The sequence below is a fragment of the Delphinapterus leucas genome, chromosome 4 (genome assembly GCF_059928025.1).
Source record: "Delphinapterus leucas isolate spDelLeu-1000000601 "Yukka" chromosome 4, BTC_Dleu_Yukka2, whole genome shotgun sequence".
Lineage (NCBI taxonomy): Eukaryota > Metazoa > Chordata > Mammalia > Artiodactyla > Monodontidae > Delphinapterus > Delphinapterus leucas.
Genome location: NC_143132.1, coordinates 119446083 through 119463867, shown reverse-complemented (window position 1 = coordinate 119463867; position 17785 = coordinate 119446083). Strand labels below are relative to the sequence as shown.

Genomic DNA, 17785 nt, shown 5'->3' with positions numbered 1-17785 from the left:
GACCGGAGAAGAGGAACTGGCGGTCAGTGACAAATTGGTCAAAGGAAATGAAGGCGAGGGGAGTGCGGAAAATGCTTCGAGTTCTTGGACACCGTTCACCTGGGGTGGTAGTAGGTCCTGTTGCTTGAGCATCTCAGAGTGACACCTTTTTGTGCTCAGTCTTTAGAGATATGGCAGGTATCTAGAATTACCTGATGGCTAGATTGGAATGAATATTCGGACTCCCCTCCCCTCCCACCCCTCCCCACGCACCTCACTCACCCTGCGGCACGGAACGTTTACTCGAGGGTCTGATGACTCAAAGGGCTTTTGGTTTATTGTCCCATGCTTTAAACCTCGCCTTCAATACCTGTTATTCAGCCCTCCATGGGCGGCTTTGGTGGCGGTGAACCGCCAGACTGCTTGGAAGGTTGGCTAAGCTCCCCGGAAGAGGTGGGAATGAGCAAGCCTCCCGAAAATAAAAAGGGTGGAGGCTGAGAGGTGTTAACAGAGGTTGACTTTAGGACTACATTTTCGGAGGTGGACTCACGGACATTTGCTTTCTTGGTTCAAAACTGTAGGTTTAGCCTCTCTGTTTCCGGGTAAACAAATGAACAACGTCATCACCATCAGCAGCCAAAAAGACACATTCCCAATCTCTGTTCTCCCTCCCAGGCAGGAAGAAGGGTGTTCTGCAGTTTTACTAGATTTTTCCGGCGCCCGTTCCATCCCTATCACCCAAGAAGTTTTCCTCTTTGTGAATTTGCAGTTCATTTGGTGGAAATCGCACAACACGCCTTCCTACAGGCACGTGGCATGCGGGATGCAGTTAGGCGTAGGGTAGAAGTGAACAGGAGCACCCAGGTAAGGGGCACAGTGAGTCAGTCCACCGGACAGTTAACTTCAGAGGACAGAAACCATGGCTTGAGTTTGTTTTTTCTGCCCTCAGATCACCTAGCCCAGTGGGAGGCAGATTCAGCACTAAGCGAAAAATACGATTTACAGGAAGAGCTTACATTAAGATGTGACTGCAATGCGTGAGTTGTGTGGGACGGTGACTTACCTGAGCAATGGGGGATCCAAAGAGAAAATTGTCTCCTGAGGCTGCCTTAAATACAGCTCTGGGCAGAATCAACTCTGGACACCTTAAATCCCCTTTCCTGCTTTATGTGTCTGCAAATCTAAAAGTTCAAGTAGTTTTCTCTGGCAGTTTTCCTACAATTCTCCTGAGAGCCACATCCAGGTGTTTGATATCAGAGGGTGACATGCATTTGAAGGTGATTTGAATATGAATTAATAGGCTACAATTATTTAGATACAAGTGGAATAAATGCTAAGTGTATTTGGAGGTAATTTGAATCAAAGTCTCTCCCACTTTCAGTGGAGGGGGAGGGCCTGCCTGTCTCATGGTTAAGGATGAGGGAGGTTCTCCTGGGGAGTCGGGCCCCAGAGTCTCGTGTGTTCAGCACATCCTACTCGGTGGACATTCCCATTCGCTTTTTGGAGAGTGGCTGAATCTCCGGACGTGTGGTGCGTGGTGTGGGCCTGGATGTGCTGCCTGGTGAAGAATCACAGTTATAATGACCGTGATGAGCATTTTTTTTTTTGGCCATGATGGGTGGCTTGTGGGATCTCAGTGCCCCGACCAGGGATTGAACACGGGCCCTTGGCAGTGAAAGTGCAGAGTCCTAACCACTGGACCACAAGGGAACTCCCATGAGCCCATTTTTAAAGCGCTGAGTGCCTCACATACGATTTCCTCTTATTCTTTACAACGGAAGGTAGGTGGATCTCCATTTCACAGGAAAGGAGGGAGCCAGGATTCTAGTTGAGGTTGATTGGAATCATACTGATCTCCTCCAAGATCTCAACTTCTTGGAGAGCACATTGGGCCTCTTGGAGGCTTGATTCTCACGTGGCCGCTTAACCATTTCACTGCCCCGCCCCCCCAACTTCAGCCTCAGTTTCTCAGCCTGTAAACGGGCACCCATCCTGCCAGAGCCATTTGGCTTTTAGGAAGATGGGCGTGAATATGCTGCGTAAAGGCCAGAGAGTAGAGTAGTATTACTATAACCATGATTTTCTTTTCTTCTCTTTTGCCTACTGCTCGGTACAGGTGTGCAAGATAGGACTTGCTGTTTTGTGTTGAGCTCATATCCTTTGGGGTTCGTCTGAGTCCCCACCGTTAGTGATTGATGGCCTGCAGGTGTGGTTTGGATGGGGGTGAATATTAATAGCCGTGTAGACAAGGGTGGATGTGTAAAGACCTGAGTTTCAGATGTGGCCTCGATGCAAATGTGGCCCTGATGTTAGAGATGTTGGTGGGGGTAGGGGAAATGCTAGGTGGCCTTTTAGGGGAGTTGTGCCTCCCCTGAGTCAGTCTGGCCCCTTCCCTTGGCTCTCTCTTCAGGAGGCTGGTGGCAGTGCCTTTTCTTACAAGCATTTTGGCTGCATTGGGGAAACAGCCCACTACCCCGCCCTTTTTTTTTTTTTTTCTAAAGTTCTCAAACAGCTGTTAAGTGACCTGTCAATTAGAAGAGATACAAGCAGAAATCAGTGCCTGTTGTTGTGGTGCAGGGCGCCGGGGTGTCCCCTTTTACAGAGCCAAGCGATGCTGCTTTTCTCAGCCGTAGACTCTGCGTTGTAGACCCTTGCTGCTGCCAAATGGCCTGGATCCTGAGTTTAGAGGGTAGTCTTGCTTTGAGGGATAGGGCAGAGCTTCCCCTCTTCCTCTCCTACATGGATTTTTTACTTTCCTAGGGCTGCCTAAACAAAATACCATAAATTGGGTGGCTTAAAACAATGGAAGTTCTCCCACAGCTCCGGAGGCAGGGCCACACCTCTAGAGGAGGATCCTTCCTTTCCTCGTCCAGCTTCTGGTAGCCCCAGGCTTTCCTTCGTTTGTGGCAGCATAATTCCAACCTCTGCCTCCGTCTTCCTTCTGTGTCTTTTCTTTGATAAGGACACCAGCCATGTGCTGTTGGATTAGGACCCATCCAATTTCAGCATGATCTTAACTTGATGATTGCTGCCCAGACCCTATTTCCAAATAGGGTCACAGGTATAGGGGTTAGGACTTTGACCTATCTTTTCGGGGTACACAATTCAGTGCCTGCAGGGCTTGTCTCTAGACCCTCCTCCGCATGTCCCTGGTTGGTCTGGTACTGGACCTTACCTTCTGGGCACTCTAGACTTCTAAATGTCTGTAAGAAACATCTTGTTTTGCCAGCTACCTCAAAGTTAACATTTATTTATTTTTAATTATTTTTTTTGCGGTACGCGGGCCTCTCACTGTTGTGGCCTCTCCCGTTGCAGAGCACAGGCTCCGGACGCGCAGGCTCAGCGGCCATGGCTCACGGGCGCAGCCGCTCCGTGGCATGTGGGATCTTCCCGGACCGGGGCACGAACCCGTGTCCCCTGCATCGGCAGGCGGACTCTCAATCACTGCGCCACCAGGGAAGCCCTCAAAGTTAACATTTAAAACTGAACTTGTGATCTGTTCCTCTTCCCTCCAAAAATTCCCCTAACACTGCTATACGCTGTTTTAAGAGCTCTTGCCATCCCAGAAATCCGGGGACATCCTTGATAACCTCACTCTTTGTCATTCCATCCAACATGTTACCAAAAGCCCTGTTGAGTAGCCCCGTAAATATCCCTCCATGCTTCCCCTTCTTTCCGCCTCTGTCTTGGTCCTAGCTACCGTCTTCTCACGTCTCGACTCTTAAGAGAGCCTCTAACCCGTCCCAATCCCCTTGTCCCCCAGGCCTCCTGTTTGGTCTGACCGGCTCCAATCAGTTGTCCCCACTGTGGACCTATTCAGTTTGGATGATGTCACCCCACTGCATAAAACCCTTTACTCTTTTCTTCAAAAAATTTATTTAATTATAGTTGATTTACAATGTTGTGTTAATTTCTGCTGTACGGCAAAGTGATTCACTTATACATATCTATCTATACATTCTTTTTCATCTTCCTTTCCATTATGGCTTATCAAAGGATATTCAATACAGTTCTCTGTGCTAGACAGTAGCACCTTGTTTTTTATCCAATCTACATATAATAATTTGCATCTGCTAATCCTAACCTCCCAATCCATCCCTTCCCCGGCCTTCCTCCCGCTTAGCAACTGTTCTCTGTGTCTGTGGGTCTGTTTTGTAGATAAGTTCATTTGTGTCATATTTTAGATTCCACATATAAGTGATGTCCTATGGTATTTGTCTTTCTCTTTCTGACTTACTTCACTTAGTATGATAATCTCTAGGTTCATCCATGTTGTTGCAAATGGCGTTATTTCATTCTTTTGTATGGCTGAGTAGTATTCCGTTGTATATATGGACAACATCTTTATTCATCTGTCGATGGCCATTTAAGTTGCTTCCGTCTTGGCTATCGTGAATAGTGCTGCTATGAACGTAGGGGTGCATGTATCTTTTTTAAAAATTTATTTTTTAGTTTTTATTTTATATTGGAGCATAGTTGATTAACAGTGTTGTGTTAGTTGCATGTATCTTTTTGAATTATAGTTTTATCTGGGTATATGCCCAGGAGTGGGATTGCTGGATCATACGGCAACTCCATTTTTAGTTTTTTAAGGAATCTCCATACTTTCTCCATAGTGGCTGCACCAATTTACATTCCCACCAACAGTGTAGGAGGGTTCCCTTTTCTCCATACCCTCCACACCCTACGTTTGTCATTTGTAGACATTTTAATGATGGCCATTCTGCCTGGTGTGAGGTGGTACCTCATTGTAGTTTTGATTTGCATTTCTCTAGTAATTAGTGATGATGAGCATCTTTTCATGTGCCTATTGGCCATCTGTATGTCTTCTTTGGAGAAATGTCATTTAGGTCTTCTGCCCATTTTTTGATTGGGTTGTTTGTTTTTTTGTTATTGAGTTGTATGAGCTGTTTGTATATTTTGGAAATTAAGCCCTTGTCTGTCTCATGGTTTGCAAATATTTTCTTCCATTCTGTAGGCTCTCTTTTTGTTTTCTTTATGGTTCCCTTTGCTGTGCAAAAGCTTGTAAGTTTGATTAGGTCCCATTTGTTTATTTTTGTTCTTATTTCTATTGTCTTGGGAGACTGACCTAAGAAAACATTGGTACGATTTATGTTGGTGAATGTTTTGCCTATGCTCTCTTCTAGGAGTTTTGTGGTGTCATGTCGTATGTTTAAGCATTTAAGCCATTTTGAGTTTATTTTTGTGTATGGTGTGAGAGTGTGTTCTAACTTCATTGATTTTTACATGTGGCTGTTAAACTTTCCCAGCACCACTTGCTGAAGAGACTGTCTTTTTCCCATTGTATATTCTTGCCTCCTTTGTCGAAGATTAACTGACCATAGGTGTGTGGGTAAAACCCTTTACTCTTGTAAAGATAGAAGTCCTTTACTTGGTCCACAAGACCCTGTGTATTCTATCCCCACCCACTGCCCAGCCTCACCTCACACCTGCGTCCCTTTGCTCCTGCCATGACAGCATTCTTTCTTTCATTTTCCCAGGCCTACAGACCTTACACACGCTCTTCCTGTCTCTTGTTGGGCACACAGTGCCCGTGATTGTTGTTACGTCTTCCCGATGAGTTGACCCTTTCATCATTATGGTGTGCCCTCTTTATCTTTTTTTTTTTTTTTTTTTTTTTGCGGTACGCGGGTCTCTCACTGCTGTGGCCTCTCCCGTTGCGGAGCACAGGCTCCGGACGCGCAGGCTCAGCGGCCATGGCTCACAGGCCCAGCCGCTCTGCGGCATGTGGGATCCTCCCGGACCGGGGCACGAACCCGTGTCCCCTGCATCGGCAGGCGGACTCTCAACCACTGCGCCACCAGGGAAGCCCCCCTCTTTATCTTTGATAATGCTCTTTATCTTGAAGTTGACTTTGTCCAGTATTAATATAGCCACGCCAGCCCTCTTAAGTTCATCATTTGTATGGTATATATCTCTTTCCATCAGTTTTCTGTCACCTTATCTGTCTTAATATATTTAAAGTACAGCATGTAGCTGGGTTTTGCTTCCTCATCCATTCTAGCAATCCCTGTCTTTTAGTTGGAATCTTAACCCGATTACTGATACGGTTCGATTTATTTACCATTTTACTTCTGGATTATTAAACTATGTTAAAAATAATTGAAACTTACCTATTGACATTTTAGTTTACCTCTTTACGTTTTGTTTTTATTAGCGATTGCGTTAGCGGTTACCATATACGCCTCTAACTTGTCGTGGTCTTCGTAGAGCTAGTATTATATCACTTCACGCAAAATGTCAACCTTGCTGTCGTAAGGGTCCTCCTCTTAACTTAGTTTACTCCTATTTCAGACTCAGAGTTTGGCTCAAAGACCACTTCTTCAGGGAGTTTTTTCTGAGTTCTCAGATTCGGTTAAGCCCCTATCATGTGTGCTCTGAGCAGGTAGTACTTCTCCTTGGGGCATTTATCACACTTGCAGTTTGCTCACTATGGAATCCCCAGTACTTAGCACACGTGATGTATACTTCGTTATTTGTTGATCAAATGAGGGGAAGCCCTGAGCTGGGGTTTGAAGAAGGCAAGAGATTTCATGCTGTTCTCCAGGGGATGGGAATGGAATCAGGCAAGGCTTAGAGGTTGAAAAGACAGTGTATGTGGCAAGAAATATAATAGTCAAGTAGATTAAATGTAAGTTAAAAAAAAAAAGCTCTAATTTTTTTTATACCAGTAGCCACCATTTATGGAGCACTTAATATGGGGCCAGGCACTGTGCTAAACTTTGTACATTTTATCTTATGTAACCTCAGCCCTGTGAGTTATTCTTGTCTTACTTCAGTTGAAGCAGCTGAGGTACAGAGAGGTCACTTAACGTTGTTCCCTGTGATAGGTAAGGCTCTATATTCAAACTCAGATCTCTGTGATTCTGACACTCAGAATGGAAGTGAGACTGGGAAGTGGAGCTTGGTTGTTCGAGGGTTTAATGCCCATCCTAGGTGATTGTGGGTTTTTTAAAAAAATTAATTAATGAATTTTTATTTTTGGCTGCGTTGGGTCTTCGTTGCTGCACATGGGCTTTCTCCAGTTGCGTCGAGCGGGGGCTATTCTTCATTGCAGTGCGTGGGCTTTTCATTGCAGTGGCAGAGCACGGGCTCTAGGCGCGTCGGCTCAGTAGTTGTGGCTCACGGGCTCTAGAGCGCAGGCTCGGTAGTTGTGGCGCACGGGCTTAGTTGCTCTGCGGCATGTGGGATCTTCCTGGACCAGGGATCGAACCCGTGTCCCCTGCATTGGCGGGCGGATTCTCAACCACTGCACCACCAGGGAAGCCCGGTGATCGTGTTTTGAGTCAAGGCTGGAGTTAGGTGCAGCGAAGTCCCACAGATGTTATTGGGGATCTGTAGAGTGTTGTGCTAGATGCTTCTGTTCTCTTTAGGTCCTGCGGGTTGGGGGTGGGGTGGGGTGGGGTGGGTGGAAAGCCTCTGAGGCTTTCGAATAGGGGAGAGCAGAAAAGAAAACCTGTTTCAGGAAGGTTCATCAGGGGCCAGTGGGCAGGCTAGGTTGAGGAAAGGTCTGGACGGAGGAGGGGAGGTGTGTGAAGAGCAGCAACGTGGGCCTGCTGTGACAGTGGCCGCAGTGTAGAGAGATGGCTGTACGTATTATTTTAGAGGAAGGACTAGATGTGAGACATGTTTTGAGAGAAGTATGGATAGAACTGGTTAATGATGAGGTCTGAGGCGAGAAAGATTTTTCCCTTATCTCTTGGGTCATTTGTATCTGCTAACCCTAAGTGTTGCCTGAAGACTATTGATTCTGGGAGTTCCCTGGCAGTCCAGTGGTTAGGACTCTGAGCTTCCACTGCAGGGGCGCAGTTTCGATCCCTGGTCAGGGAACTAAGATCCCGCATGCTGCATGGCAAGGCCAAAAAAACAAAAAAACCACTATTGAATCTATCCATGATGGGTGTTATCATAGCCTCACTTCTCAAATGGGATCTGCAGACATCCTCAGGGGTCTCAGAGAACGCTCTTCTGGGAGAGAGGTGGACAAGCTAGGGAAAACAGTTATAAAGCTGTTTTTAAAAATTTTGTTTGGGGTAAGACCTTAGCTAACACAGCCTAACTGGTGCATAGAGAGACAACTACTGCTGTGACATTGTCATGCCTGGTGGGCATTTCTGTCCAATCTGTTGACAGTCATTGAGTTAGTGTGTTAGATGCAAGTAGGTGACCGAGGAAATCGGGCATCTCTGCATGTGTTCTTTGCGGTAGATGAGAAGTCTGGAGGAGGTTAAGTGTGTGTGCACCTTGTGTGTGTGTATTTATTACCTGCTTTTGAGATGGTCATTGAAAATTGTGCTAAACTGACTTTTTTCCCCTTTTGAGTGAGAAAGAGCTTAAGCAATTTCCAAACTGGCATCAAAATGGTTTCACTTTCCTGATGAAACATTTATTGAAATTAAAAGATTGCTTTGAAAGCGATCCAAAAAATAACATCATTCTCTGAAGTTCAAGGTAAATGCACGAGATTTATGGATGCATTTGGAGTTCACCCAAAATATCGAAGGTCTGACTTCTGTATCCGTACAAAATACAGAAATGCAGAGTGAATGCTGGCCTTCCATATGAACATGGGCCAGTTTCTAGGCTTTTCTTTCTGTTTGTCTCTGGGTACCTGTCTCCCTAAAATTGCTTTAAGGCTTATCATTTTAGTTGAAGCCAACGACCAAGTGGCCGAGATTCCTTTTTTCTGTGTTGAGGTTACTTTTGGACCAATTCCGTTTTAAACCTGTTGAAATCATAGGCTGCCTGGCCTGGTGCACCGCTGCCCCAGGCCACCGGGCAGAATGCGTGTTCTCAGCTAGCGTTGTCTCTTGGCTGAGTAGGTATTAGGGCTCACACATGTGTGTACAGTGTTTTGTCCCCACTGCTGTTAATGATAAACAAAAACATTTAAAACTCTGAGTTCATGGTTGGCACTTTATTTTTCTTTATTCCCCACATTGTACAATGGGAAAACTTTCAACCTCCAACAAAGGAGTTCTTCTACTGGAAAGGATTTGGTGCTAAGATCGTGATTAGTGGTTGGTTGTGTCCCCAAGTTTTGAGGGGTTTAGTTGTCTCAGCTTTGCAAATAGGCAAAGTAGCAGCTGACGGTTCTAGTTTTTATGAGTATTGTTGACTAGGTGTAGCAAAACAAGTTTCAGTTTCTGTAAGGACCATGGTAAGGACTTTGGTGGTTATGCGCTCTTATTTAGAAAAACCTTTGAAGAGGTTCAAGGTTAGTGCAAGAGGAAGCTATTTGTGTCCCCTGGCTTGGGGATTTTAGAGGCATGCTGTTTTAAAATCTGGACTCTCTCCCTTACATATTTGCTTGATTAGATTTGGCAAAGGCCTTCAGAGCAAAGTGTCATAAAAGTTTGTAGTTAGAGTTCGTATAACAAGTTACATCTTGTTCTGAATCTCTTAACGCTGCCTAATGCTGTTAAGTATCCATGTCCTATCTCATTTTCCCAAATTGGGTTCATCATGCATCCTGGGGTCAGAGAGGATGTTTTTCCTTTCAAAGGGGTCTGTTTGTGCATTACTGAAGTTTGAGAAACACTGTCTAAACCACAATAGTAAACACCCTGGAATCTGGATCTTACTCTTAACTCAGTGTTTGGATTCTTGCTGTGGACTTTCACTCTTTAAAGAAACTTTAGGAGAAAAACCATCAGGGTGCATGTTTTGGTTGTGACGCTTTGGTTTTTACCTCCGTTTCACTTGGTTTCTCTAGGAAGCTGACCTAAAGTTCTGCGTGAGTAAACTTTAACAGAAGTGCCTTCCAGCCTTCTGTTTCAGCCCTGTGAGCTTCCTGGTTTAATTGAGCACTCTGCAGCCCCAGTGTTTTTATTCGTGGGTCTATGAGAAGTTAAAGGAGTGAAAGAGAAACTTTCTGACTTGCTTTCTTCCTTGATCCTCGTGTGTGTGTTTGTGTGTATGTGTGTGTTGTGTGTGTGTGTAGCTTTGTGTGTGTGCCTTTGGAGTGGGGACAAGGGTGTGGCAGAGAATTCTGACCAGGCTTTTCTTCTTGGGACTTCCTGCTCCTGAGCTAAGGTGGAGCATCGAGTTTCTCCCTGGTGGTGAGTGCAGCCCTGATACTGGGCATGGGAACGCCCTGGTTTTCTAGAAAGCCACCAACTCCAAATCTTTATGTCAGGGGCTCTCAAAGTGTGGTCCCTGGATATGCATCACTCATCTGGGAAGTTGTTAGAAACTCAGATTTTTGGGCACCACCCCACCTATTGAATTGGAAACTCTGGGGGAGGGGCCCCAGTGGCAGCGGTGCTATTTAGCAAACCCCTCAGGGGATTCTGATGCATGCAAAAGTTTGGGAACCACTACTGAAGGCCAAGGTCTTTTTAATTTCTGAAGCAGATCTTTTGTATTTCTGAGTGCTTACTGAAGCTTCAGGTTATCAGTTTCCTGAACCAGAAATATGACACAGACAGCAGCAGCAGTAATACTTATTGCTGGCCACGTTCATATAGCGTGGTGGCTAGGAACGTGGATTCTTTGGAGTTCTTTACCACTATGTGACCTTGGGTAAGTTAATTAACCTCTCTGCTTTTTATTTCCTCAACTGGGCTATGGAGATAATAGTAGTAGAGACTCTTACTATCCCTGTTTCACAGTTGAGGAAACTGAGGCCCGGTAACAGTTCCAGAGCTTGCTTTGAGTTACTCTTCAGTGGAGTTGGAGGTTCAAATTCAGACAGTCTGATTGCAGAGCCTGGGCTCTTGTCCCCCTTGTGTGCATTTCCACTTAGTCATCCTTACCCTGGGGTCAGCAAGGCCTCCACCTGTAGCCACAGCTGCGAGCTGTAGGGGCCTGTAGTGGCTGGAGCTGGACGTCCCACCGTCATGGTGTTGCAGCAGGAGCAGAGCCTGTGTGAAGCTCCCTGTTTCTGAAACCTGGATTCCCCTTTTCAGAGACAGGGCTTTAAAAGGTAAAAGCAGTCCTCTCAGTAAACTTTGGTTTTCTGCAGGAGTGTGGTGACACTCTGGGAGCAGGTGTCAGCTATCACTAGAGTTGAGGTGCTACTGCCATTTAGTGGGCGGGGCCAGGTGTGCTAGATGTCCTCAATGACGAATTGTCCTGTGTCCCACTGGATTGTCATATGTGCCACCAAACTTTCAAAGTCGTTTTCTCTCTGTTCCAGGTGGGAATCTATTTACATATGATCTCAAAGTATTTTTTTGGCATGATTTTAATACACAGTCAGTATACACTGAGGCTCTGAGGAATATAACGATTGCGTTTTAATATATTGGGAGAAGATTTTATTTTGTTGGTTTGAAAATTTTACTAAGAGTTTTCACCGTTACAGGAGATTCACACCATGCTGTTCCTGATAATTCGAAATAGCAATATAGCACACCTCTATCAGTCTGCATTTTGTACGGATTGCATTTATGGTGATTCTAGGTATAGGAACAAACATTTACTAATTCTTGATGTCTCCTAGGGCCCCACCTCTCAAAGGTTAATGTGTCCATGAATTACCTGGAGCATTTGTTAAGCTGATTGAAATGAGATTCTACATTTGTAACAAGCCAGCACTGATGGCCCATGGACCACACTTTTTGGGTAGTAGAGGTCTTGTTGTGTATGCCTGAGGGTTTTCTTTTCAAGTACCTGTGTTGTTATAACTTACTTTCATTTTGAAAAATCTTTTAGAGTGAGGGCATTAACATTGATTTTTTAAAAAAATGTTGGTAAGTTATTGTCTATGAATTTCATTTCAGGCTTGGAAAAAGGGCATTTAAAAATATTTGCTTTTAGGATGGTGCCTTGGGCCTGATGGGGTGACAGCCACTGCTCTGGGAGGTTAAGTGGCTCTAGTCATAAATCCACACAGAATTAGGGACCTCAACGTCATGGGGTAGTGATTCAGAATATACTTATTATGTTAATTGTTCGAAACAGGTTATCATTCACTTATTTACTCTTTCAACAGATATTTATTGAATATATTTTGTGAATTGAATATTGTGTGCTCTGTGCCAGCCACTGCTCTGTGTTCTCGGCATGCTTCTGTGAACAACATAAAGACCCCTGTTCTCACAGACCTTATCTTCTGGTGGGGGAGACAGACAGGATACATCATAAGTAAATTACGTGGGGTTTTAGGTGATCAGTGCTATGGATTATTGGAAGATTAGGAGTGCTAGGGTGAAGGGAATGGGGTGAGCAGTTCCAGTTTCAAATAGGGTCATCAGATTTCTCATCGAGGACATGACTTAAGGTGGTCAGGGAGTTGGCCATGTGGAAACCAGGGAAGAGCAATCCAGGCAGAAGGGATAGACCATGCAAGGCCCTGAGGCTGGAGATCGTCCAGCTGGACACTTGAGGAGCTGCAGAGTGAGCAAGGGGAGTGTGGTTAGGGATGAGGTCAGAAAGATATAAGGGGCCAGATCACTCAGGGACCTGTAGGACCTCATAGGGCCTCTGCTCGTATTCTGAGGTACGGAGTTATCGCAGGCTTTGAGGAGTGACATGATCTCACTCAAGTTTTCCAAAGCTCCCTGTGGCTGCTGTGTTGAATGTGGCCTTCAGAGGGCAAAGGTAGAAGCAAGGAGACCAGTTAGGAGCTATTGCAATGTCCAAGCATGAGGTGATGGTGGCCTTGACCTGGGGGAGGCATCGGTGGTAGTGAGAAGCGCTCAGATTCCGGATGCATTTTCATGAAACTGAGAATACAAGTTTAGAAAGTTCTCAGCACTCAAGGCTCCCAGCAGTACCTGTGTGGATCCTAGTTTGAGGAAAATCTGATGTGGTTGACAGACTTGTTACCATGGTCCCATGTTCTTTTCCTTCTGGCGATTCTGTGTGTGTATTTGTGCATGTGCGTACGTGTGCGTGCGTGCGTGTGTGTGTGCGCGTGGCATGTCTGTCCAGGCCAGTGCTTAGCAGTCAGTCACAACAGGCAGCTAGCTGAGCAGGGGTTAGTTTAGAATAGAAACTGAAGCAGCACTAAATGGAACTAACTGGTCCTGAAAGCCTCACACATTCCCTCTTGATTAACCCAGGACGTATTTTTAGTAAAAACATAAGCTATTCCTCAATTAGTGTTTCTTGTATTACTCTGATGCTAAAGCAAAGATAAAAATTCCATTTTCTTGTCCCATTCCCCTCATGACACCACGTGTCCCCCTTCTTCCTTAGACTCTGAGATGGCAGAAATTGCATTAGCATGCCTGCTTTATTTCAGTTGACTGACACTTTTTTGACTTAAAATATGCATTATGTAGTTTTGCCCTAGATTTCCAAATAATTTATTTGAAAATGCGGGAGCAGTTTGAGATGTCTTCTGATATATACATGCAACTCATTTTCTGTGCGGATCACAATTCCAGCTACCTTCCGTGCTGGGAGGAGACTTGGTTACCATAGAGCTAAGCTTCCTGTAGTGGGGTTTTTTGAAGGCCCACCAGAACTGTGCCTAGCCAAGGTATTAGCTAGAGCACACACAATTAAGTAGAGTTACATGGCACGACTCCAGGAGACCCCAGTTCTCAGCCAAGGTGACCTTTCAGGTGCTATATGTCGTTAACGATTTTGGCCTAAGGCTTTCTGCCTGATCATAGCAGTGATTTGATCAGTTGATTTTTTTTTTTTCATTTTACACTTACAGCAATTACTTGTGAAGAATAAGTGTATATTCTTGTGCTGTTGCTACCATTACCCCAGGTGTCACTGAGACCATTTCTTGGCCTGAAGTGAGGGGAGCAGAAGGTGGCTTCATTTACGCAAACCTTTCCCCTTTATTCTTTCAAGTCTGTATTTTGGGAACTCTGATTTAGTTCTATAACTCAATGATCTGGGCAGGGGAAGGTCTTTTTTTTTTTTTTTTTTAAATGCCTTGGGCTATTTTTGATGTGTTGTGACCTTGGTAAGGAAAGTTTTCCTATATCTATCCAGTAGATCTTTTTTAAGGAGGGTATGAATTGTGGCTATGTATTTTTAGACCACATTTTCCTGTGGCATTTGTACTCTGGTGCACAGTGTCATGGAAATTTCTCTTCCTGGTCTAGGATTGAGAAGGTGGTCTTTCAGTGCTGGCTTTGTCCAGTTACTGTACTAGCTGAGCGAGCCTCACTCTTCTCATCTGTAAGCAGGCATGAAGACACATGCCTACCATCTGCCTCAGAATTGGTAAAGGTGAAGTGAGCCGAGATGTATGAACAGCTTGGCAAGCTCTAAACTTCCCCTCAGTTGCAGGGCTGTGGTGGTGTGTAGTTATCACAAGCCTTGCACCTAGGAGCCCTTCATTCCTGTCTTTAACTCGCTGTGGGGTCTTGGGTAGGTTGAGTGAGCCAGTTTTCTGGAACATAGCATAGAGACGTGCACAGGGGCTGGCAAGGTACGTGCACAGGGGCGGGCAAGGTACGTGCACAGGGGCGGTCAGGCTGTGGGCTCTTTAGAAACAATCCCAGTCTGCACATTCTATGAGTTTACGTTTATGGGGGGAGGTTGCTTTTTTTTTTTTTCTTTTTCCGATTTTATTAGTGAAGAATTTTCACCTACAGGCAATGGTTGTTAACATTTTGCCACATTTGCTTTCTCTCTCTCTACACATGTGTATATTGATTTTTGAACCTCTGTTGCTTCTTTCCTTGGTGAGTGTTGAACAGTTCTCTTCTACAGAGCATAGCAAAGTTCGTCATTCCTGAGGCTACAGGATGTTGGCTTCAGTTGGAGCTTTGACATCCTTCGGACTAACAGTACCTTTCCTCCCACAGGATGAACTTACCGCTGTGAATGTAAAGCAAGGCTTCAACAATCAGCCCGCCTTTACTGGAGACGAGCATGGCTCAGCTAGAAATATTGTAATTAACCCGTCAAAGGTAATGCTCATCGCTTCCCAAAACTTCCGAAAGAGCATACGTATGTGAGACCCATGGGAGCTAATGTTGATAAATTTGTGTTATTGAAACCACAACCCATATTCAAAGTTCCCCCAGATATCCTTTATGCTGTCCTGCCGCAGGGTCCAATCAGGGGTCACGCACTGCTTTTGGCTGGCGTGTCTCCTAACACTATTTTAATCTAGTGCAGTACCGCTCTCCAGAGTCCCTCATTTTGTTGTTGTTGTGAGTTTTTTTCTTTTTTCAGGTTAAATATTTTTGGTGCAAAGACTGCAGTGCATATCAAGAGACATGCAGTGTTAGTTTGCCTGAGTATTGCTCATACTGTTTGATCACTTAAGGTGCTGTCTGCCATCTCTTTACATTGCAAAAATAGTCATCTTTTCCTCGTAGTAATCCCCACAGGGTGATACTTTGAGACCGTATGAATATCCTATTGTCAAATAAATTTCTTTTTTTTTTTTCCGTGCGCGGGCCTCTCACTGTTGTGGCCTCTCCCGTTGCGGAGCACAGGCTCCGGATGCGCAGGCTCAGCGGCCATGGCCCACGGGCGCAGCCGCTCGGCGGCGTGTGGGATCTTCCCGGACCGGGGTACGAACCCGTGTCCCCTGCATCGGCAGGCGGACTCTCAACCACTGCACCACCAGGGAAGCCCTGTCCAATAAAATTTTATGCTATGATTTTAGCATCAATTGTCGATTCCTGATGAATGATTTATTTTGCTGATGGTTGCAAAATGCTGGTTTTGTAGTTATTATTCCTCATATGTTTATTAGTTGACATTCTTTTGTTAAGGACACCCCATTTTTCAGTATCACTTTGAACCCCTGAACTCTTAAAATCAGTTGTATGACCTTCAGTTTTCTTTTTGATGCTCACACTGTCTCACATTTGGCCAGTGGGGGCACCTTTAACCTGGTTCTTGGGCCTTTTGGACAACCCCGTCACCCCCCAACCCAGTCCTTTGGGCACTTCCTCACTTGAGGTACAATAACATAGTCCAGGGCCATCTTGTTCTTTTCCTACCCCATCCCAGATCTGGGTGCCCAGCTTGCTCATGGCTACTTGAGTGTCACAACTTCTAGGCCCTTTCAGTGGACAGAGATGGCAAAAATATTTAGGTTTCTTCTTTTTCTTCCCTCCCTCCCTCCCTCCCTCCCTCCCTCCCTCCCTCCCTCCCTCCCTCCCTCCCTCCCTCCCTCCCTTCCTCCCTTCCATCCATCCATCTGTTCTAAGTCAGTACCACAGGGTCTTTCCCATGCTTTTCCCTTTTCCATCATTGTATCTCCTTTCTCTTAAGGTGAGAACCCTGGATCCCAGCAATATTAGCATGTTTATTCATTTACTCTATCTTACAATATACATAAAAAGTTCCAGAATAAACTTATACCAGTGTCATTCCAACAACAAAATTGCTATGTAAAATTTACAATTGCTGTACCATGCTTTTTATCTTTAGACTAACTTTCATTAAGAGTATGTAGTCAGAGGGACTTCTCTGGTGGTGCATTGGTTAAGAACCTTCCTGCTAATGCAGGGGACACAGGTTCGATCCCTGGTCTGGGATGATCCCACATGCCGCGGAGCAACTAAGCCCGTGCGCCACAGCTACTGAGCTTGCGCTCTAGAGCCTGCGAGCCACAACTACTGAAGCCCGTGCGCCTAAAACCTGTGCTCTACAACAAAAGAAGCCACCTCAGTGAGAAGCCCATGCACCGCAATGAAGAGTATCCCCTGCTCGCTGCAACTAGAGAAAGCCCGTGCACAGCAACAAAGACCCAATGCAGCCAAAAGTTTAAAAATAAATAAATAAATTTATTTTTTAAAAAAGTATGTAGTCAGAGTGTTGTATTAAAAATTTCTTGAATTAAGTCTTTTTTCTTTGTGGTTATGTTAACAATTAGATATATAGATGGAATTATCTGTTTCTGTTTGTATCCTTTAAGGTTTGTTATTTTTGAGTTATTTCTATTTTCGAATATTAAAATACTTTTGAATTTAAAAAATCATGCCTACAGATTAAAAGAAATCAAGCATACAGATGAATTTCTATTCTTGTTTTCTCTTAACCAGAGATAACCATTGTTAAAAGTTTGTGTATCATTTCAAATCTCTTTTTATATGCACACATGCATACACAAACATATGTAATTTGCTAAACTAGCAACTGAAGTATTATTTAAGTGATGTGAAAAAAAACAGAATTATTTTCTACAGATTGTCCTATTGACCAAACACAGTGTTTTTAGTCTTTTTCCAATCTTGCTTGATACCTTTTAAACGTCACAACTACAATTATGTATGTGTTGTAATTTGTTTTCTACTTTTTTTTTATTGTGGTAAAATTTACGTAACATAAAATTTACCATTAACATATTTAAGTGTATAGCTCTTTGGCATTAAGTACACTCACACTGTTGTGCAAATGTAACTACCATCTATCTCTAAACTTTCATCTTCCTTAACTTATGTACTTAAAGAAGAAGTAATATCATTTTGTGTGTACCTTTCCTTGAGGCTGAAGTATTCATATTCATAGTAATTAATGGATAGATAACGTTTCATCATTTATGTGCTGTAATAACTGAAACTGCTGGTGTACAGCAGTTTGCCTATTATCTGTTTCTTATGGTTTTTTATAAAGAAGGTATAGTCATATTTGAACATATAGCTTTTGTTCTTTAGGATAAATTCCCAGCAGCATATTACTTGGTTAGAAGGTGCATTAGTCTACTGGGGCTGCCATAACAAAATACCACAAACTGAGGGGCTTAAACAACAGAAATTTGATTTTCTGAGAAAGTTTATTTTCTCACAGTTTTGGAGGCTGGAAGTCCAAGATCAAGGTGTCAGCAGGTCTGGTTTCTCCTGAGGCCTCTCTTCTCGGCTTGTATACTGCTGCCCTCTCACTGTGTCCTCACGTGGGCTTTTCTCTG

At 44.4% G+C, this 17785-nt stretch overlaps 1 protein-coding gene across 1 annotated transcript in view; it reads left to right on the top strand.

Moving 5' to 3' along the window:
- MED12L (mediator complex subunit 12L) overlaps window positions 1–17785 on the top strand; it is a 359593-nt gene that overhangs the window by 14957 nt on the left and 326851 nt on the right. The window contains exon 2 of the mRNA XM_089910995.1: window positions 14724–14828. Within this exon, the coding sequence (XP_089767121.1) occupies window positions 14724–14828 (105 nt within the window). The remainder of the gene's footprint in view (window positions 1–14723; window positions 14829–17785) is intronic.